Source organism: Emydura macquarii, unplaced genomic scaffold (assembly GCF_026122565.2).
Source record: "Emydura macquarii macquarii isolate MOO-44397 ecotype Brisbane River unplaced genomic scaffold, CSIRO-AGI_Emac_v2 contig_2938, whole genome shotgun sequence".
NCBI classification, from domain to species: Eukaryota; Metazoa; Chordata; order Testudines; family Chelidae; genus Emydura; species Emydura macquarii.
Window position 1 is genome coordinate 29,647 of NW_027133075.1, and position 21,964 is coordinate 51,610.

The window sequence follows — 21,964 nt, forward strand, 5'->3', positions numbered from 1 at the left end:
TCAAGCTCACTTCGAACTCCACCTGTGCCCTTATGCAACACTGATCAGCCAATTGACGAAGTGAGGGTAAACCTGGACCCTTTGTCTCTGGCAGAGACTGACAAGAGTGACAATAGTTCTCAGCTGGGGTAATGTTGCTGGCACCTCTGTTTGGAAGAGTAAAATGGCTTTTCCATAAATACTACTATTATTTTTCTGTGACAATACTGAATTTGGATGCAGAATAGCAGCGATTCTCCATATCCTCAATTAAGTCACAAAAATGGCCCATCCCCACTTTGCTCTCTTTTAGTTATTAACACAGTCATGTTGTATCTTTCCCTTCCTGCTTATGCTTCAGTTCCAATCTGTAATTACCTTTCTATGGGCTTCAGAGTTGTTTTAAATTTGTACTGAGCTCTCTAAAAATTAAACAGCCCATGCTCTGATTTCACCGTTTACCCCTCCCTCCTCCGATAGCAATTGGAGGTGTACATTATAAAGACACACTCTTTGATATTTTTCTCATTGGTGGAGATAGCTGAAAACTTATTATCCATCTGCTTCTTTGGACTCATCCTGGGTATTGTTGTCCTAGAGGTTCTCTTTCTTGGTTTTTTTCCTCTATGTTTAATGGCTTGCTGCTCTGTATTTTGGTTCATGGTCTCTATGTGACTCTTCCTCAGGTTCAGGGCAACCTTCCCCTAGATTTAGTATCGTAAGGGTTTTAACCCCTTCCCTCTTCTCCCGTATGCTGTATTGCAGGCCTTGATGTATCAACTTTTCTGCAGAAAAGGACCTGGGGGTAACAGTGGATAAGAAGCTGGATATGAGTCAGCAGTGTGCCCTGGTTGCCAAGAAGGCTAATAGCATATTGGGCTGCATTAGTAGGAGCATTGCCAGCAGATCGTGGGAAGTGATTATTCCCCTCTATTCGGCATTGGTGAGGCCACATTTGGTGTATTGTGTCCAGTTTTGGGCCCCCCACTACAAAAAAGATGTGGAGAAGTTGGAGAGAGTCCAGCGGAGGGAAACAAAAATGATTAGGGGGCTGGAGCACAGGACTTATGAGGAGAGGCTGAGGGAACTGGGCTTGTTTAGTCTGCAGAAGAGAAGAGTGAGGGGGGATTTGATAGCGGCCTTTAACTACCTGAAAGGGGGTTCCAGGGAGGATGGGGCTAGGCTGTTCTCGGTGGTGGCAGATGACAGAACAAGGAGAAACGGTCTCAAGTTGCAGGGCGGGAGGTCTAAGTTGGACATTAGGAAAAAGTTTTTTACTAGGAGGGTGGTGAAGCACTGGAATGGGTTACCTAGGTAGGTGGTGGAATCTCCATCCTTAGAGGTTTTTAAGGTGAGGCTTGACAAAGCCCTGGTTGGGATGATATAGCTGAGGTTAGTCCTGCTTTGAGCAGGGGGTTGGACTAGATGAACTCCTGAGGTCCCTTCCAACTCTAATATTCTATGATTCTATGATTCTAATACAAAGATGAAATAACCGTGAGTTTGCACAAACAGTGTCATGTATAAGAGGAACTTTCCGTATATGGTTACAAAGGAAGGCATGCGCATAGCTTATTGTTAAAATGGAAAACTACACCTTCAGTTAAAAAAAATACACCTTCAGTTAAAATAAAGAGACAGTAGTGCAGTTTACTTATCTTCTTTCTTATTTTCTGACAAAACTTTCGCCCACGCCTTGCTGATCATGCTTATCGGTCAGCGCATTCCTAACTGCCTCATAGCTTTCAGCTACATGCTTAAACTGTCTTTGTGACAAGCTTCATGTTTCCACACTCTCTACTTTGTGCCTTCCTAAACTGACTGCCGTGTTCTCTGTTGAGATTCTTCTCAAAATCTGCCTACTTTGCAGAAAGTAGGGTAGTGCCAGTATCACATCTGTTTACACAGGGTGGGGGAATATAATGCTCTGAGATCTACCAATAAGTGTTTCTGAGTTGTCTCACATCTTTAGGAAGGTACAGAAGGCATGCTTTAGAAATAGAATGGGTTCATCTTTTTCTCCACCTTCAAGGAGAGCCTGAAACCTTATGTTAATTCTTCTTTCTTTGGCTCTCTCTTTCTCTAGTAGCTTCTCTGAAAGGTCGTTTTTTATTTCCAGTGTTTTTTAATTTTACTCTGTAATAATGTTCCGAATTCCCTGCACTGCCTCATGCCTTTTTCTCACAGTTATAGGAAGCTGAACAACTTGAAACCCTTCTCAAAGATCCGTTATTCGCCTGGATTATCTGACAGATTTGACTTATAAAATTAAACTTCACTTCTTACAGTTCACAAGGAGTTGAAGTGCCTTTGATAAGCTGTGGTCTTAGAAATGTAACCCCCTTCTATTTCTGGGTTACTTGGGAGCCAGCAACACTCACCTGTGTGCAAGGGCACCTAAAGTTGTTAACAACAAAGGAGATCCTGAGTATCCCAGCGGTGATGTAGAATAGGTGGGAATCCTCTATCCACCCCCCTGCTGCAGTCCCTTTACTTCTAAAGGAATTTAAACTTGGTGGTGCCTCCACCTGGCTGGCCCCTGCACACGCTTAATAGCGGCCTTGGGAGCTTCCAGGACTAAACCTAGTCTGATAATAATAATAATAATAATCTGAGACAGGTCTAACTTAACAATCGCACTTATGCAAACAAAAAATCCAATATACTTAAATTAGAGTTAACACACCTTTACTTAACAAATTAAAGAAATATGGCATCACAGACTGAAATTAATCATCACTATTATGTTAAATACACAGGGCAGCTGAATAAATCAATTAATAGAAATAGTATGAAAACAAATGAAACTTGTCTAAACTTGCAGTTACACTGCCTCTGTTTACCCCACCTGCAGAGTGTGCACTGCCCAAGTGTTCAGAGCCCTGACCCCTGGCTGGCGTGGGCACGCCTGACGATCTGAAGAAGACAGCGCTCTGCTGGTTCAGTGTTCCAGGTCAGTCCAGGGATCACGCTGGAGATTTGGAGCTGGCCCAACCGAATGTCTGCAGTCCTGGCCCTGCTTGAAGGGACTCTCTCTCTGCCTCTCCTCCGGCCCAGTCACAGTCTCTCTGCAGCGCCCCTTTCTTTACACACCCAGCCCCAAACAACAGGGGGGTGGGGGACACATTCACACTACCTTCACTGCAGGCCCACCTCAGTCAGCTCCAGGCTCAGTCCCTGCCCTGGCCTGGGCAATGCCACCAACCTCCGAAGCTCCCTGCTCCATCAAACTCCAGCAGGCTCTTACCAGCAGCTTTGAGACCCCGTCAGCAGCCAGCAGCAGTCAGCCAGCCTTGACTGCACTCCACCCTAGCACCAAAATGGAGTCCCCCACATGCTAGTCCCTGTCTCTCCTTTTCCCCCAAGGCATCTTGGGAGTTGTAGTCTCCCAGGATCTTCCCAACTGTAAACTCCCAATCAAGTTCCAAGGCCCCTGAAGTACAGGATGCCTACAGAAGCTTTAGTGGCTGGGCTCTCTCTTTACAGGGTTAGAGAAATGCTACACTTGAGGACACTTCCTGACCACGCTGTCAGTAGAATCAGTCTCCATTTCCCCCCACTGTGACACACACTAACTGCACTTTTTTTCTCATGCGGGCAGGATATGGAATTTGTGCTCTTTTTGTCAATATTAAGATCTTTGGCTGCAGGGCTGGATTAACCTTTTGTGTGCCCGGTGCCAAACATGTTTATGGGCCCCGAAGGGAACGATTGTAAAAGACAGGAGATCGCACAGAAGTTGTCTTTGACACAGCCCACAGCTGTACAAGATTTATTTGTGTGTTTAAGTTGCTGATGGAGGTAGCTGCCACTAAGGTACCAGCAACGGTAACCCAGCAGGAAGAAGAATACATAAAAGTGTACATAAAATAAATAAATAAACACCAAACCACTGCATGTGACTATTGCTCCATTTACAAAGTTGAAAAAATGTCTTCAGATTTTCTGGCATGCCTTTGATGCAGCAAATGTTTCAATTAAACTGGCGAAGTCTACAGAGTTTGCCAGCTGTGACTGAAGGGATAACAGCATGACTAATTCCAGAGGAGTAGCCGTGTTAGTCTGTATACAGCAAAAACAACGAGAGTTCTATGGCACTTAAAGACTAACAATTTTAATATTTGCAGACATAAGCTTTCGAGAGACTTCAACCCTCTTCTTCAGAAGCAGTAATACAGAAAATAGGTAACACAGAGGCCTCTTTTCTGTATTACTGCATCAGCATCTGCATCTGCATCTGAAGAAGAGAGCTGAAGTCTCTCGAAAGCTTATGTCTACAAATATTAAATTTGTTAGTCTTTAAAGTGCCACAGAACTCTCGTTGTTTTTGCAGCATAAGTCTAAGTCTTTCTTGCACCATTGTAGCACCTGAAGCACTTTTTGTCCTTTTCAAATATGAAAAAGACTGTTCAGCACGGCAGGGCGGGACTGGGAATGCCAGGTTAACGCACAGGGCAGTAACAAAATTTGGGAAGGCTGTTTCCAAATTATACATATTTATTATTTTCAGCATTTGCAGTGGTGTAGGCAGAGCTTGTGATAATGGTTTGGAGGCAAGTTGCTTTACAAGTGAGAACCTCTCTACCTGTTATTCAAAGATCTCTTCAGTGAGGTCACTGGACTAGAATCCAATTAAAGTTCTGGCAGACTCTAACAGCAGTACTGTCAAGGTCACCTGGTAAAAATGAGAAACGGATCATTTTATTTCTGGATATGCCTGAAATCTTCTGTTGAGATGGAGGAGAAGGGAGTTAGTTGTGGCGCAGAATGATTCCACTTTGAACTTCTCTTCATGAGTCAGAACAACAGCAAGTTCTTCACTATTGTCAGCCACATGCTTTGGATGATGTTGCCTCTTTAACTGACAGTTAGCTGTAGAACTAAAGGATGTTGCAGATGCATGGTATTTGTGAAGGGTGGACACGGCCCGGATGCTCCACCTCACCCTGCCCCAGGACAGAGCAGAAGAGAAGTCCTCCAGGCAACATAGAATGGCGGCAGAGGAGCAGCCAATAAGAGGCCAGAAGGGCCGCACTCATATAAAAGCAAGCAGCAGAGGCAGAGCCTTCCTTCAGTTGCTGCCTGGAGCTCGAAGGGGGAGGATCCGATGCCTGGCTGGCTAAAAGATCAGCAGCACTGGAGATAGCTCCCAGTCGTCCGGGGCTCAGAAGTGGAGCTCTTAAAAATAGAAACCCACACAGGCTGCGCCTCCGTTTACACATTCCTCTGGTAGTTTGGAAACCGCTGCTCTAAACAGATCTGAATGAAATCACCTGCCCATGAGAAGCACAAGAAATGTCGGTTGGAATGATTGGCCAGTTTTCCAGCTCCTTCATACAGCTCGTTGTCACTTGCAGTGCAGCGTTCAGCGTATTTGGCTGAATGATGGTGAGCTGATCAGCAGCTCCCTGTGAGCAATGAAAGCGATTGGAAAGCTGTGCAATTATTCTGCCAAGATGCCTGTAAAACATGTTCACGTAGGAAAAATCTTTGAGTCGGCCTGTGATGTGCAGGGAGCTGTTGGGAAGGGAGCCCGGGCCCTCCCATTGTACTGGGCTCAGACCAAGGGCCCTTGGAGGGCTTTCAGTGCTCTGACTGTCGGGGATGATAAGGTGGCCCTCCCTGGGCTGCTTCCTGCCACCTCCCTGCGATTGTCCCTAGTCCCCCACCTGGGGCAAGGCAGGTTGAGGGGTGTCTGCTCACCACAAGCCGCCTTCTGGCAGCTGTGTGTAACGAGGTCTTTCCCCTTTCCTCTTGGACAGCCACTGTCTTCTCCCAGGGTCTGGCCCTTCCTGGAGCAGCTCTGTCCAAGGGTTTTCCCCCACTGGGGTTGTCCACACTAAAAAACAAAGGGATCAGCGAATTCCAGTGTCACAGGAGAGGGCAATGCTTCCTCTCAGAAAGTCCCTGTAGCAGCTTCTCTTTCTTCAGGGAGGGACCTTTGGGCAGTTGTTTAGGGAGAGATTCTGCCTTCCCTCAGCTCGTCTCTCCTGGAGCTGCCATGACCAGTTCTGCTCTCCGTCCTGGTCTGCCCCCAAAGAGCCGTTCCCCGGCCTTTGAACTCCTCCTCCAGATGACTCAGTTCCCAGGTCTGGAGGCCTAAGGGAAGAAACCCCGCCATATCCCTGAAGTGAGCCCTGCCGAAGGAGCCAAGGAGAGGTGACCTGGGGTCTGGGCGGTTACATTTATCACGCCCGCCCCCCCTGTGAGTCAGAGGGGCAATCCTCAGGCCCAAACCACGGCCCACACTGAACACTGTAGGACAGAGATGCTGAGGGGAGAAGCCAAAAAAGGAAAGGATTGAACTGGACATTTGGTTTGGTCACTACCACACACAAGCCAGCCTATGAGGCTGTCTTGTCTGGCGTCGACTCCCTGCATTGGGCCCTCTGCCCAGGGCCCCGCCTTGCTCTCCCCAGCTGCTCACCATGCTCGGCTGCTTTGTTACTTGTGGCACGACTGGCAGTCGCTATCCCAGCTCTGGCCCCACAGCTCCCCGTTGGCACAGCTGCTCTGGATTGCTCCATCTCCCTGGCTCTGGCTCAGCGCTGCTGCTCTTGCCTCCTGCACAGCTCTGCCTTCTGGGCTGCTTCTCTGGCCCCTCTGGTTCTGTCTGCTCCAGCTCTGCCCCCAGCTACACTCGGCCTACTGATATCTCATTAACGCTGCCCCATATGGCTGCCAGATTTCTACAGCTTCCGTGGCTCAGAGTCCCTTAAAAACTAGCTCCAAAATAGCCCAAACTAGTTATTGAAACAAAGCGTTGTTATTAACACATTGGTCTCTACATCAAATAACAAAGGAAAGTTTGCATTAGAGATGCAGCTTTTTTTATTTAATCCAAAGCTATGAGCAGACAATCACATTCAAACTCAGAACCTCAGTCCTTGTACTTGTGCCCCGCTGGAGGGTTGGCAGATGTTTCAAACTAAAAACGGCGAATGACGGCAGCCTGGTCACTCCAGAGCGACCCTTGTGGATTTTCCCAACTCTCCTGAATTCGGGAGCTGCCCCCACAGCCAGATTTCAATAAAGTTCCACTCCTTCCCGGGTGGTAATGTCCTTCAAATAGTGTCCTCCACTAGCATGGGAGCAAATGGAGGAATCCCCAGAAGGTTTCCCATACCTTCTGGCTCGTCCCTTTGATGAGAATTCGGGGAGATGGATTTGCAGAGGCTGTTGGTATCACCCTGCAAGGAATAAATCGGCTTCTGGAAGCCAGGGTGAGACCATGATGCTTGTGAGCTGGTTACTGGTGCAGGGCCGTAACTCGTCACAGCACAGTGTTAAGGCCCCCAATGTTACAAGGCAGATGGTGACAGACACCTTTACTGGTCTAGGTGATGCCAAAAATGTCACAGACTGTGCCACTTTGCAGCATCTAAGAACTGGAAAGCCTGAGGTCGCGTCTTTGTATATTTTCTGTATAACTTGTCTATGTTTTCTTTTCCTCACTTTCATCAGGTCCTTTCTGCCAAACTGCTGCCTAGCCAGTCGGTCCCTACTCTGTAACAGTGCATGGGATTCTTCCATCCTTCATCTTTGCATCTCTGATTTTCCTGTTAAATAGACTTTTTGTTTATTTTGTCTCCAGTCTGTGTACAATATGTGCACCAAGATGAACTAATAATTGGGGGCAGATTCCATGGCTTTGCGGGGGATGAAGCAGAGGACAAAACCCCAAGTGTTTGCTAGGTAAGAATTCGGAGAGACTGATTTGGGGAGACTCAGGACTGGAGGACTGGAGGTTAACAGGTAATTCTGAAAGAAATCAGGAGATGGTTAGAGAGATGGAACTGAGCAATATGGAGATAGAATTTAGCAATGGAGACGGCAGTGCTTGGTGATGAAGTGATAAGACATTAGGTGTGAGGAACTTCTGAAACTGTGAAATGCCACAAGGCTGAGCTCAGCCAATCAGGGACAGAGCACCCTTGATTAATGAGGACACATTGTTTCCCCCACTTGTCACGTAGGTTGAAAGTCAGTGGCGCCAGGTGATCACATTCTGCAGGTGTATTTTCCCAATTTATCACGAAGCTCCTTGGTCTTCAATCCATAAATGATAGGGTTGAGCATGGGGGGCACAAGGAGATAGAGGTTGGCCAAGAGGATGTGAACATGGGCAGGGATGCCCTGACCGAAACTGTGTGTCAGGACGGAGAAGAGGATGGGAGTATATGTCATCAACATCACACAGATGTGGGCTGTGCAGGTGTTGAGTGCTTTCCGGTGGGCTTTCTTGGAGGAGATCCTGAGAACGGCCCTAACGATCAGCCCATAGGACAGGCTAATGAGTGTCAGGTCTAACCCGATGATCACAAATGTTATCACCAAGTCATACATCCGATTGACTGTGGTATCCCCACATGAGATCTTCACCACAGCGAGGTGCTCGCAGTACGTGTGGGGGATAACACGGATGGCACAAAATGGCAGTCTCCACAGAAGCAGTGGCAGTGGCAGAATCAAGAGAACAGCTCGTATCAAACCCACTAGCCCTAGCTTAGCGATTCGTGTGTTGCTAAGGATGGTGGCGTATCTCAGAGGGTGACATATGGCGACATAGCGATCGAAGGCCATTGTCACGAGGACAGCTGATTGCGTAGCAGAAACTGTGTGAAGGAAGAACATCTGGGTGAGGCAGCCATCCACAGTGATGTGTTTGGAACGGAACCAAGATATGCACAGTGCCTTTGGCATGACACAGGTCGTCATGCTGATGTCTGTGAGCGCCAGCATGCAGAGCAGCAGGAACATGGGCGTGTGCAGGGTCTGCTCTTTGCTGACAACAAACAGAATCATGAAATTTCCCACCAGGCTGATAATGTAGAAGGTAGAGAAAGGGATGGAAATCCAGATGTGGGCAGCTTCTAGCCCCGGGATGCCATTTAAGATGAATGTTGGCGGGCCAGAGGGGCTTAGGTTGAAAGCCGCCATGAGAAGGTTGAAGCCCGATCAGGATCTGAAATGCTCAGGGTGCCTGGGAAGGGAGAAAAGCCCAGAGGGGCGGGGGTTAGGCACTTGGTAACAAATATCATGATAAATATTTTATAGTTATTAATAATCTAGAAAGGGGGGTGAGCAGTGAGATGGCAACATTTGCAGATGGCACCAAATCATTTAGGCTGTAATCCAGTCCAGAGATGTCCTGAGAGGGAGCTAACGAAGCTGGTGAAGGAGCTGCATGGTGGAAGATGACGTTCAATGTCAATAAGTGCAACGTATATGCCCATTGGAGGGAGAAACGTGAATGCCTCAAAACACCGAACAAGGTTCTAATTTAACTGTATGACCTCAGGCCTGAGACCTGGTGTCACTGTACATGGATCTGTGAAACCCTGCCCAAATTGCCGGCATAGACAAAAACTAAGCAAAGCTTTGGGACACAGGAGCATTGTGATGGGGAATAATACCAAAAATACAGTGTCATGAGATCAATCAGTTGAAGTTTCTCCCTACTCTGCACTTCTCTGTGCAGTACTGGGCACCCTTCTCAACCATTGCAGGATATTGCAGAACTAGAGGGGTTCAGGGAAGGTCAACGAGAAAGATCAGGGGCCTAGGGAAATTCTCCTAGGGAGTGGGGTTGAAAAGCCTTGGACTGTTACTGAAAAATGGAGAGGAATAAGAAGGGATTTGAGAAGAGTCTATAAAATACTGACTGGTAGAGAGGATATCAAGAATGTGTTCTTCCTGTCTCATAACAGAAAATCAGGAGGACATTCAATTAAACTGAAATATGGCATATTCAAAACTGATTAAAAAAAGAATGCTTTCTTCACTCAGTGCTTAATTAGACAGAGGAACTCATTGCCACAAGATGAAGTTGAGGACAGGAGCTAGCAAGAATCAAAAGGGTATAGGACATTTGCATGGATAGAAAGAATGTTCCATTACAATAGCTACAGCTAAATATATATCTTGGAAAGTCTGTCCATCCGCATGTCTCAGGGTACAAGCCAATCTCTGGCTCTTAGGTGTTAAGGTGACACCCTCAAGTCGGTCAGATTATCCCCCCAACACCTTCTTCAGCAGCCCTTGGAGAATCACTGTGAGAGAGAGGACACTGGATGGACCATAGCTCTACTCTACGATACAATTCCTCTTTTGTAAAGGAGCTCTGAGAGAGTTAGGGGCCTTCATGAAAGTAACATGTATAGTGGTTTCGTTATTCTGCCTTGTTATCTGACACGGGTAACCAGAGACACCCATCAGCAAACCAGCTACTGACCCTTCTCATAGACACATGGACTCATAGACACATGTACTCTAAGGTCAGAAGGGAACAGTATGATCATCTAGTCTGAACTCCTACACAATGTAGGTCACCGAACCTCACCCGCCCACTCCTGTAATCTACCCCTGACCTATGACGGAATAATGAAAGTTTTCAAATCCTGGTTTAAAAACTTTAAGGTACAGAGAATGCGCCAGCAAGTGAGCCATGCCGCACGCTACAGAAGAAGGCGAAAAAGCCCCGGAGCCTTTGCGGATCTGCTCTGAGGGAAAATTCCTTCTCAACCCCAAATATGGCGATCAGTTAAACCCTGAGCATGTGGGCAAGACTCACCAGCCAGACACCTAAGAAGGAATTCTCTGTAATATCTCAGAACCCCCCATCTAACATCCCTTCACGGGCCATTGGCATTTCTACCAGCAGTAGTCAAAGATCAGTCAATTGCTGAACTAGGCTGTCCCATCAGACCATCCCCTCCATACATTTATCAAGCTCAGATTTGAAGACAGCTACATTTTTTGCCCTCACTGCTCCTGTTGGAACGCTATTCCAGCTCCTCTGATGGTAAAAAATCAGAGTCTCATTTCAAGTCCAAACTTTCTGATGGCCAGTTTATATTCATGAATTCTTGTGTCCACATTGGCGCTTAACTTAAATAATTTCCATTCCGCAGATCATCCTAGTAGCCCTTCTCTGCACCTGTTCCAGTTTGAATTCAGCTTTCTTAAAAATGGGAGACCAGAACTGCACAATGTATTCCATATGAGTTCTCACCAGCGCCTTGTGTAACAGCACTAACACCTCCCTCTCTCTACTGGAAATACCTCATTGGATGCATCCTAGGACCACATTAGCTTTCTTCACAGCCACATCACATTGGCGGCTTTTAGTCATCTTGTGATCAACCAGTAGGCCCAGGTCCTTCTCCTCCTCTGTCACTTCCAACTGATGCATCCACAGCGTATATCAGAAATCCTTGTTATTAGTCCCTAAATGCATGAACTTGCACTTTGCACTGTTAACTTTCATCCTATTTCTGTTACTCCAGTTTACAAACTCATCCAGATCTTCCTGTTTCACATCCCAAATTGTCTCTGTATTCTCATGCTTGAATACTGATAAAGATTGCAGATGCCACAAAAATTGGGGGATCGTAAATAATGAAGAGGACAGGTCACTGATTCAGAGTGGTCTGGATTGGTTGGTAAACGGGGTGGAGGCAAAGAAAATGTGTTCTACCAGAGCTACGTAGACATATACTTCTAAGAACAAAGAAGGTAAGCGATGCTCACACAGCTATCATGGGAAGCAGTGACTCTGAATAAGATTCGGGGACTGTGAAGGGGTAATTAGCTAAACATCAGCTCCCAGTGTAACCCAGTGGCCAAAAGAGTTAATGGGACCTGGTGTGATAATCAGGGAATCTCAATAGATGGAGAGAAGTTATTTTAATTCTTTCTTTAGCACTGATGGAACTGCTGTTTGAAAATGTGCATGTTGATGGTCAGAGATGGTTAAGCGGTGACTTTAAAACAGTCTACAAGTACCCACCTAGGGAACAAATATTGAATAATGGGCTTTTCAGGCTAGCCTGGAGAGATCTAACACCATCCAATGGCTGGAAGTTGAAGTCGGACAAATTCTGACTATAAATGAAGTGTATACTTTTTAAACAAAGAGAATAATTAACCATTGGAGCCATTTACCAAGGGTCATGGCAGATTCCCCTTCACTAAGAATTTCTAAACCAATTTCTAAACCCTGCTCTAGGAATTCCTTGTGGGCAGGTCTCTGGCCTGTGCTATACAGGAGGTCAGACTAGATGATCACAGTGGTGCCTTCTGGCCTGGAGCTCTGTGAATACGTCCCTGCAGCACACACAGGAGTCAGAGTAATTAACAGTAATTAACCACTGGAGCCATTTACCTAGAGTCATGGCAGATTCCCCTTCCCTGAGAATTTCTAAACCAAGACTCAATGTTTCTCTATAAGCTCTGCTCTAGGAATTCCTTGGGGCAGATCTCTGGCCTGTTGGATACAGGAGGCCAGACTCGATAATCAATCCCTTTGGGGCAAGGGATCTATGAACACCTCCCTACAGCACATAGAGGAGTCAGCTGTAGGCATTTTGCCTGCAAGCTGGTACCTGAGTTTACTGAAGGCATTTTTTTTTTACTCATGACAGTGCTGAATTTAACCCCAGAGGGAAGAAGTCTCATGTGACTTTGTAGCCTTGAAAACGACATGCTATGTGTGTTTCTCACATGGCTAAGACAACCTGTGAGCCACGGCATGGATGAACATTTCAGATCAGAAAAATACTGACATGACCCCATAAAATCTCCACCCTGAGGAATGTGTGTACAACTGTCCCCATTAATGGCTAACAGAGCTGGCAAACAAATGATCCCAGAGAGTTCAGGGTTTAGCGTCGATGTCCCAGTGGCTCACAGTGTCAGCCAGTGGCCACGGTGTCACCTGCACAAGGCAGCTGGATTTACCTAACACTGACATGACCCAGAATTCCCAGCTCTCATTAAACACTGTGCACACTTCTCAGCTTGCTCATTGTTCCTATGTAGTGGCTCCCGAAGCCCCACACAGTTTGTGAGGTTGTAATTAGAGCAGCAGCACAGCACAGGTGACTTGGCATATGCCACAGCATGTGTGACGTCCCTCACCAGAGAGAAACCATCGCTGATTCCCCTCGCCCAGAGATCAAGTGGGACATAGGGCACCTCATCTCTGCAGAGGAAGAGCTGTGGCGAGCTTGGGGGGGTTCAGAGGTTTTGGGGACCACAGATGACTGGGAAGCATGGAGAAGACGCTGGTGCCCAGTGTAGTGCTGGAATCAGAGCAGCCTGGGAGGGTGAAGGAGATTATAGACGGGATCAGATCCGATGGGAGAAGGAACCATCTGAGGAGGAAAGATCAATGGTTCTTTCCACTGGGAAAATACCTCAAGCTGAGAAACTGTCACTGATCCCCCCAGCCAGGGGAAATGGGGGATGGATTATTGATACTGGACATTTTGTGATCAGTGTGGATACCAGTGAGACATGGTACGCACGGTTTGCAGATCGATAAGGTTTAATGTGCAAGGTTCCTATAAAATGCTAGTTAAATACAAAGGCTAAAATTAACTACAACGTATCCTACTCACGAATCCTGGAGAGCTGAGCAGTCACTCAGAAGGCTATATACAGGAACGGCTTTCTTCTGGGGCCCCGCCAGAGAGTCAGTGGCCTCTGGTTTAACCGACAGGACCTCCTGTGGAGTAGGTGATGATGGAGAACCCCCCTTTGTCTAAGTGGTCACTACTTATACCTTCCATAAACAACCTTCACCTAATTATCTCTCTACTCATTATAATGTATGCTAATTACCTACACTGGGTTTTCACCCTTAACTACATTCCATTGTCACTATGATAATTGGAGTCGTCAATACAACATCTTGTGGTAGGAGGGGTGGTGTGAAAATATGCCCCTTGGCAATGAAACAGTGCACCCCAGACGTTCAAGGATAACTTGTTGTTCCCATCACTGTTATCTATGTGCAGCTGCAAGCAATACATGTTGTGTATTTTGTCCCTGTTATGTGCTGTGGTACGCAGAAACTGAGACATCTACAAAGTTACTCAGCAGTTCCATAAGGTTATTCAGTCTCTGCCAATGGGATGATGTCATGCTTCAGGGGTCAGAATAGCCAAGCAAGCAAATGTAGCTACTCTAGACCTGTAGGACAGTGGTCAAGCTACTCAAAGCTTACTGCGCCTCCAACAGAGGGCACCTGTGCCCTGCAGAGGAAGAGTTGTGTGGAGCTGGGGTCAGCTCAAAGATTGTGGGGGCCATGGGCAACTGGGAAGCCTGGAGAATACACTGGCGCCCAGCGTAGTGCTGGAATCAGAGCAGCCTGGGAGGGGGAAGGAGATTATAGACGGGGTCAGATTCGAGGTGAGACGGAACCAGCTGAGAAGCAAAGATCAATGGTTCTTTCCACTGGGGAAATGCCTCAAATTCCGTTATGAACACGCAAAAACTGTAAAAAAAATCCCTGGAAACAAAAATGAGTAAATGTTGTGACACCCAGGCTGCAATTCCATGGATCCTCAGGGGAATGAGGCCCTGAGAGCAGCCAAGAGACATGCGGGGCCAGGAAAGCTCCCAGCACTGATCTGGCACCAACAATCAGGAAGAAAAAATAAATTTCATCAGTGCTTTCCTCCTGTCTGTGTCTACCTCCTCAAATCCACAAACCCCTGCCCTGCACACAGTGATCCCGCTCACCCAGGACCAACACCAGGAGCCGGACACACCACACAGTGACAGCTCATACATATGTATCTACAATGCCTGGGTTAAACTCTGTGTCTGGCTGCACCTGGGAAAGGGAGGATGGAGGAGGAACAGACTGCACAGCCTGTCTGGGGTGAAGGGAACCCCAGCAGAAACTCAGCGTGTGCAGAAAAGGACAGGGACAGACCCGAGGGGAGGGGAGAGAGGACGTGGAGACTAAAAGGAGCCAGCGCGAGTAACTCTTCCTCAGAACGACACAAAGCTTTAGCGAATTCCTACCAGTTAGAAACCCAGACACAACTTCCTGATGTTGCTTTTCCATGTTGGGAATTCCTGAAGTTGTCAGGAGACTATAGTGGGATTGGTCACAAGAGGAGGGATGGGCTGGATGGGGAAGGTGTCAGAGACAATCTACTACCGTGTGTCCACATTGCATTACAGTCTGAGACACCCCCCTGCCCTGGGAGATTGCACGAGGCCTAGTTACACCTCTCTGCTCTGTGAATTAGGCAGGATGTTCATTCCCTATTTCACCCTCTTTCAGGACTCCGTGCCTCTGCGATCTGGATACTGCACATCCCGCCGCACACACACACAGGGCATACCCCCAGTGAGATTTCCCCAGTGAGATTTCCAACACTGCCTGGTTATCTGTAAGTCAGAAGCACCAAATTGTCACCCTAATTGTTTTGAACTGTTTTGCTGTAAGTTTACGATTTTAGTTTATGTGGCTCTCTGAGATCACCCAGGCATGGAAGAGAGGGAATTCAAAACACAGGGGCCCTGATTTTGATCTTAGTGATTCCAGTGTCAATATGGAGTGAGCTGCTGAAGACAGAATGTTAGAGCAGAATCTGGCCAGTGTGTGAAGCCCTGTGTGACTCATTCATGTTCTGAAATCTCGGCTCTCACACGTACCCACTGCAGAGTCTTTGGCTACACATATTAACATGACATTAATGTTTCTGAATTGGAAAACTTGAGCGAACCAGAGAAAAAAACCACAGAGACCAAAAAAAGGGAGATACAGAGACAGATGGAAGGACACAGTAAGAGACAAGGAAATGATCTTAAAAATAAATATTTGTCTAAACAATTTACAATACATTTTTACTTACACTTTTAAATCTCTCTGTGTTTCTGAAAACACTAAACATTTCTAGTCTACGTTCAGGAGAATTCCTGCCCAGATTGTTCCTGACTTGAATCCTTCCTGAGCCCTTAGCACTAACATTATTGCAGAAACAGGTGACTCACCGAAATCCCACACAGCAGAGAGGAAATTTCCTACCTGCAACCTGAAAATCAGTGTACGAATCTCACATCTGACACTAACAGTGTTGGACAGGGACCTTTATAATTCCCCTGTACAGTCCCTGTGGAGTCCAAAATTGGCCAGGAGTGTTGGACAATTCCCTGCACTCCGTGAACAGCAGAAAGAGCAAAAAACAGACACTGGAAAAGTTCAGCCTCCTGAGAGTGAAGAAATGATTCACTGATAACAGAGGCTCAGATTGATGGGGCAAATTCCATCTTGCAGACTTGCTAGAGTTGTCATGAACTGGTAAAACCTCAGAGAGAAATGAAGAGTCAAGGGTTAGACGTGCTCATTTATCTATCAGCTGTGGGTAGCTCTGTTCCCATGGGAATGCTACAGCTGTTCCTGCAGATGCTCCTCTCTGCGCTGCTCCAGGAATTCCAGACCTAGGGCCTATGAAATGTGTGTTATTACTGTGGGTTTGGGGATTCATTATTTTCTCATTTCATTTTTTTCCATTTAAAAAAAAAATTAATTCCATAATAATGGGATTTTAAATGAAAATGGTTTGATCCATAAACCATTTCAGTAGCTTTACTATGAATGTATAAAAATGTTCAGAACTGGATTTCAATGGGATACACTGATTTCATGTAAAAAAATCCAACAATTTCAACAAAACATTCTGCAGATAGACAGGATATGGTAAAAGGAACCATTTTAAATCACTAGATCGCCCCCCCCCCCCCCCCAGTAAGGGAAGGGTCGTCTTCCCCATGGCAATGTGGGACCAGACCCAGGGCGTCGATCTCTTTCAATACAGAGCAGAGATCCCCTCCAACCATCACAAAGGTGTCCCCGTTGCCAATGGGGGGCCCGGGTAACAAAGGGCAGGTGGATTCCCACCAGGGCCCCCTTGAGAGGGACTCTAGAGAGAAATGGTGCGGCCCACATCTGCGGTCTTTGCTGCCTCGGCTGGTGCCACCCGCTGGGCCCCAGCACGGAGCGTGGAGAAGGGCTCAGCATGAGGGGCAGGGCAGTGGGAAGGGAGAAGACTCCCCCTGGAGCAAGCCCCCATCGGTACCCAACAATGCCGGCCCTGGCTCCCTCTTCTCTGGAGGCCTGGCGGGGCCCACCCACTTGTCTGGATGCTCTGGAGAGAGACCCTCAGGGACCAAGTAGGTGTGACATAATGAGATAGAGGAGGAGGGGTGGCCACAGGGACTGGACAGCTAGGGTCTCCGCTGCTGACCTGGCCGGTGCTCTCCTGGGTCTCAGGGGTCCCAGGCATCCCACCTTGCCGGGCCAGGGCATCTCCTGACAGAGATAGCACCGAGCTTCCCCGCAGAGTAGAGAACCCGCTACTAAGCCCCTTGATGGGGCACCAGAAACGGCCCATCAACTGCCTCAGCGTCACGTGCAGGTCTTGTACCTGAGGGGAATAGGGCTAATCACCCAGAGGGGCTTCCCCAGGGTGAAGAGAGAAGGCAAAAGGGCAGCACTTGGGAGGAAGGGCAGGATGGAGGTGTGCACCACCCATGCACCCGGGTCCTCCACGGATTTCCCCCCAAGGCAGCAGACAGCACTGCTCCACACAGGGGGAACCACAGCGGAAAACCCAGGTACAGCTTGGGGGCAGGACTAATACCACTCCTCCTAGGGCTGCACCACCACGACTGCAGCCCCGCTGAAGGAGCCAAGAAGAGGTACTCTGCCAGGATCTAGGAGGTCAGATTTAACACGCCTGCTCTCTCCATGGCTGGGAGGGGCATTCCTCAGGCCCAAACCACAGCCCACTCCCAACACGCTAGGACGGAGATGCTGAGGAGAGAAGCAATAGGAGTCGCCAGCGTAGGGCAGATTGACCTCAGGTCCATCCCCCCAGAGGAGGCAGCCCTGACCCAGCAAGACGGAAAGGGAGCTTTGCCACAGCAACAAGTGCTTCAGCTGTGACCAAGGAGTTTAGGTTCTGAGGGTCCCCAGAAGAACCCCCAACCCCAGCGCCAAAGGTTTCATGTTGTTCTGCATGTCCTGTCCCAAATGTCTGTGCAGGGGGGCTGTGAGTTTGAGACAGTTGTATGAATATGCACACCCACAGTTAATTTAGGTGGGATCAGACTACAACGGTGAACTATCATCATATTTCAGGGCATAAACTGAGCACCAGTTGGGGTCAGGAATCCTTCTGCATGGGGTAATGTTGTACAATTTGGTATATGACAACTGCTTATGGTCCTGCTCTGGATTATTCAACACTGAGAGCTTTGAGAGGCAGGATACCAGCTCAAATGGGTTAATGTCTAGAACCAGGATGGAAAATCCCTATGTTCTTATGTTTAATGCATGCTGTGTTTGAGTGGCCGGTAACCTCCTCAGTGCAGATCGTTTATAAAAATGGAAAAAGAAAACACCTGTCAGCCAGTGCTCTCTCAAGCCCATCACTCTGGAATTCCGCATTAGGCCTGCTCAGCTGGAATTCCATCCTCTGGTTTATTTCTTTTAACATCCTGTATCCAGTTAGTTTCATGTGAACAATAAAGATGCGTTGTTTCAGGCTGCATATTTTCAAAGTTCATTGTTGTTGCATGACTTTCTGGGGTAGCCCTCTTGCATTTCCTCACCTCATCAGTGCTATATCTCATTTCAAATTTCAGCTAATGATATAACTTATTAGGGTTAGAATCATAGACACCTAGAGCATTAGGGTTGGAAGGGTCTCCAGGAGGTCATCTAATCCAACCCCCTGCTGAAAGCAGGCCCAACTGCGACTATATCATCCCAGTCTGGGCTTTCTCATGCTGTGCCTTAAAAAAATCTAGGATGGACATTGAACCATCCGACAAAGTAACCCATTCCAGTGCTTCACCACCCTTTTAGTGAAAAACGTTTTCCTAATATCCAAATAATGGGGAATAATCACTTCCCTCGATATGCTGGCAATGTTCCTGCTAATGCAGGCCAATGTATCGTTAGCCTTCTTGGCAACATGGACACACTCTGGACTTATATCCAGCTCATTGTCCACTGTAACCCACACGTCCTTTTCTGCAGAATTACTGCCTAGACAGTCAGTCACCAGTTTGTACTGTAGGATGATTTTTTTGTTGCTTGACTATAACTTCTCCATTTTAGCTAAGTTTCTTTGTTCATAAATGCAAGGCCGTTCCACTCTGTGCAAGGCTCATGGAAAGTTTTCCAAGGAATGCAAAGGAGATAAGCCTCGGCCGGATTAAGCAAGCTATGCAACCTTGATAGATAAGGTGTAGCTAGAAGTAAACCATCTGTAAAAGCATCTTATGAATATGTAATGTCTTTATACATAGAGTAAAAGATAAGGTAGGCCAATAGTTGTAGAAGAAATAGGTTTGTGCCCTTGTAAGGGGGATATGTATGCTTCTGTTATTTGCATTTAGGTAATGCTAAGGTATAAAACTGTCTGTAACTTTGAATTCGGGGTCTTTTTCCACTGCCTCCATGTGGGCTTGGAGACTGACCTCTGCAGACCAAATTGTTTATACGGAGACTGTCCAGACTGCATCTGTGTGGGTCTTTTTCGGTGCAGGGAAACGAACTCTTGGGAATCTTTTTTTCCCACAATTTGGCGACCATGGAGGGACTCCTTGCATGCCAACCCCGAGTTCTTGCACCAGTCAACGCCTCAGCCGACACTGTGTGTGTTCACCCTGAAGGTTTTTGGACGGAGGTTGGAACTCGGTGGAAGGCTGTAAAGCGTTGAGACCCTTTGTGTCTCACAGTCTCCAGGGATTTCAGGTACCTTATGTTATGTGTTTGTTGTCTGCGGTTTATGTGTAAAAGGCTTTTCTCTTTTCTCTAAGGAGATTCCAAAACGGGCACCCTAGCACTGTCTTCCTGACGGTGGCCATGCTTTGAGCTTAAGGGCTCATTAACACAGAAGTCCTGGGTGGCACAAGGTTATTTCGTGCACGGAATCTCCTCAACCTTTTCTATCTTGTTTGTTATTAAGATATGCATATGTTCCCCATTGTTCTGTGCACAGGGTGTCCACAGGGTGTGATTGGGAGAAACGCCTGCTAATTTTGAGTAATTAGGGCAGGGCTCAGATCAGATTTTCTGACCTGTCTTAAGGGGACGAAGCCGAAGCTGTGTTAACACAGGGTGCGCTTGGTGCGCGCATGTGTGTGTCAGTGGTATTGTGGATGGGAGATATGGGGACTGGAGGAAGTAAACCCTCCAGGGACAGTCCCTTAGGGACGGTGTTAGCAGCATGGTCAGTGGGAAAGTTACTGGTACAGAAAGGAATGACCAAGACTCGAGCGAAGGAATTGTGCACAGAATGGCAAAAGTATTATGGCATTTGCACGGTACCTTTGACTATTGTAGATTAAAGCAGTTAAGGGTTAAGATGGAGAATGTGGTGCCTAGACAGATGGATTATTGGTATTGTTGGGCGGTTCTCTCTGATGGAGACTGCCCCACAGTAACAATGCCTGTGACCAAGGAAGAAATTCCACCCCCTTACGACCCAAGCACTTTGGTGTTAAAAAGTCGACAGGAAGAACCTCCCGAACTTTTGTACCCTCCTTTGCCCCCACCTCCTCCTATTCCCCAGATTCCTGCTGCTCCCCCACTCCCCACCCAAGCCCTGCTACCCGGCTTGGCCGCATCACACCAGATAAACGAGAACTCAAGTGAAGATGAGGGTGAGGAAGGTGGAAGCGGGGAGGAAGAAAGGATGAGAGACAGAGAAAAGGTGGGGGCTAAAACCAGAAGCCAGAGCACGCCAGCCAGGGGTGGGAAGGACAGGCGGCATAGCCCCTCTCCTATGGCAAGCCACATGCAGACCCGTCGACAAAAAGAGCTTCAGTCTTCTACATCTTCCTTTAACAAATCACCAGTGCAAATGACTGCCCCATTGAGACTACAATATATACCTGACGGTCAGGGGCAACGCAGTGTGAGAGCACACACACCCTTTTCACCAGGGGATCTAATCATATGGCAAAACTCCACTCCTAACTTTCGCAAAGACCCTGCGACAGTCATTAGGCGTTCCCGAGCCATTGTCCACACGCATAATCCATCCTGGGCAGATATCACTGGACTAATGGAGACCCTGCTTACTGCTGATAAGCGTGTAGCCATCATAAACAAGACTGTCAAAATTGAAGGGGAAAATAGGGGAGCCAATGTCGTGTGGCCCAGAGAAGACCCCCAGTGGGACTATAATACTGATGAAGGATGGGCAACCTTCATCCGGGCTTGTTGTGATACGACCCGTGCCCAGGGTAGCCAACTGATAATGCCAAGGTCAGGGCAGGCTGCAAAAGGAGAGCAGATTCTCCTCACGCTGGTGGGTGACACTGAAGCCCGGCTTCCCAACCAGCCACGAACTGCTTCTGATTACCCCTCACTGGATATCAAGAAGCCAGTCCACGAATGCCCACAGCCCCCTTCACTGCATTTCAGCTCCAGGCTCCCAAATCAGCACCAGGTCCAGCAAAGAGACCAGTTACTCAAACTCTCTGCTCTTTGCTAGAAAGGTTCCCTCTGACCCCAAAGGGTCAGCCACAGCACCAGTTCAATATAAGTTTGGATCTTACCTAAAATACCACGCTGGCAGCCAATTCTTTAGTGTCTAAACTAAAGGTTTATTGTAAAAAGAAAGAAATAAACCATGAGAGAAATGTTAAAGGGTTAAAGTAAATCACAGATATACAAATGATTAAAAGTCCATTTACATCAGGTTTCTAGAAGAAATGTGGATTTGCAGGTTTGTGTAGTTCTCTCTGGTTCACATCCAGTACCTGGATGGGTCTGAGTCCTTCGGTTCAGTTGCAAGATGAATTGTTCCAGAGATAGGTGTATGTCTGCAGACTGGACAGGAGCAAAGACAAAGATGGATCCTGTGGTCTGATCTTATAAACCCCCTCCCCCGGCCATGCGGCCTGTGGGCAGTCACCAGACTCAAAATGGAGTCCATAGTCACATGGGCCAATCCTGGTGACTCCTCCGGTGTGCCTGGGGTCCATAGTCACATGGGACAGTCCTGATGCTTCATCAGGTAGGCTGCCTGCAATGGAGTCCAGAGTCACGTCAGCAGGTTCTGGTGACTCAGTGGTGATGCTGGCCTCTCCCTCAGGGCCCCTTGCACCTGGGAATGCCTTAATGGGCCATTAACAGGCCATTGTTCTGCAGCCTTCCTATCTG

At 47.5% G+C, this 21,964-nt stretch overlaps 1 protein-coding gene across 1 annotated transcript; it reads right to left on the reverse strand.

Annotated features, from left to right (window-relative positions):
- Nucleotides 1-7,980: 7,980 nt before the first annotated feature.
- On the reverse strand, nt 7,981-8,919 carry LOC137167567 (olfactory receptor 52P1-like). The gene has a single exon (XM_067569782.1). The coding sequence runs from the start codon at nt 8,917-8,919 to the stop codon at nt 7,981-7,983; it is 939 nt and encodes a 312-aa protein (XP_067425883.1).
- Nucleotides 8,920-21,964: the final 13,045 nt, after the last annotated feature.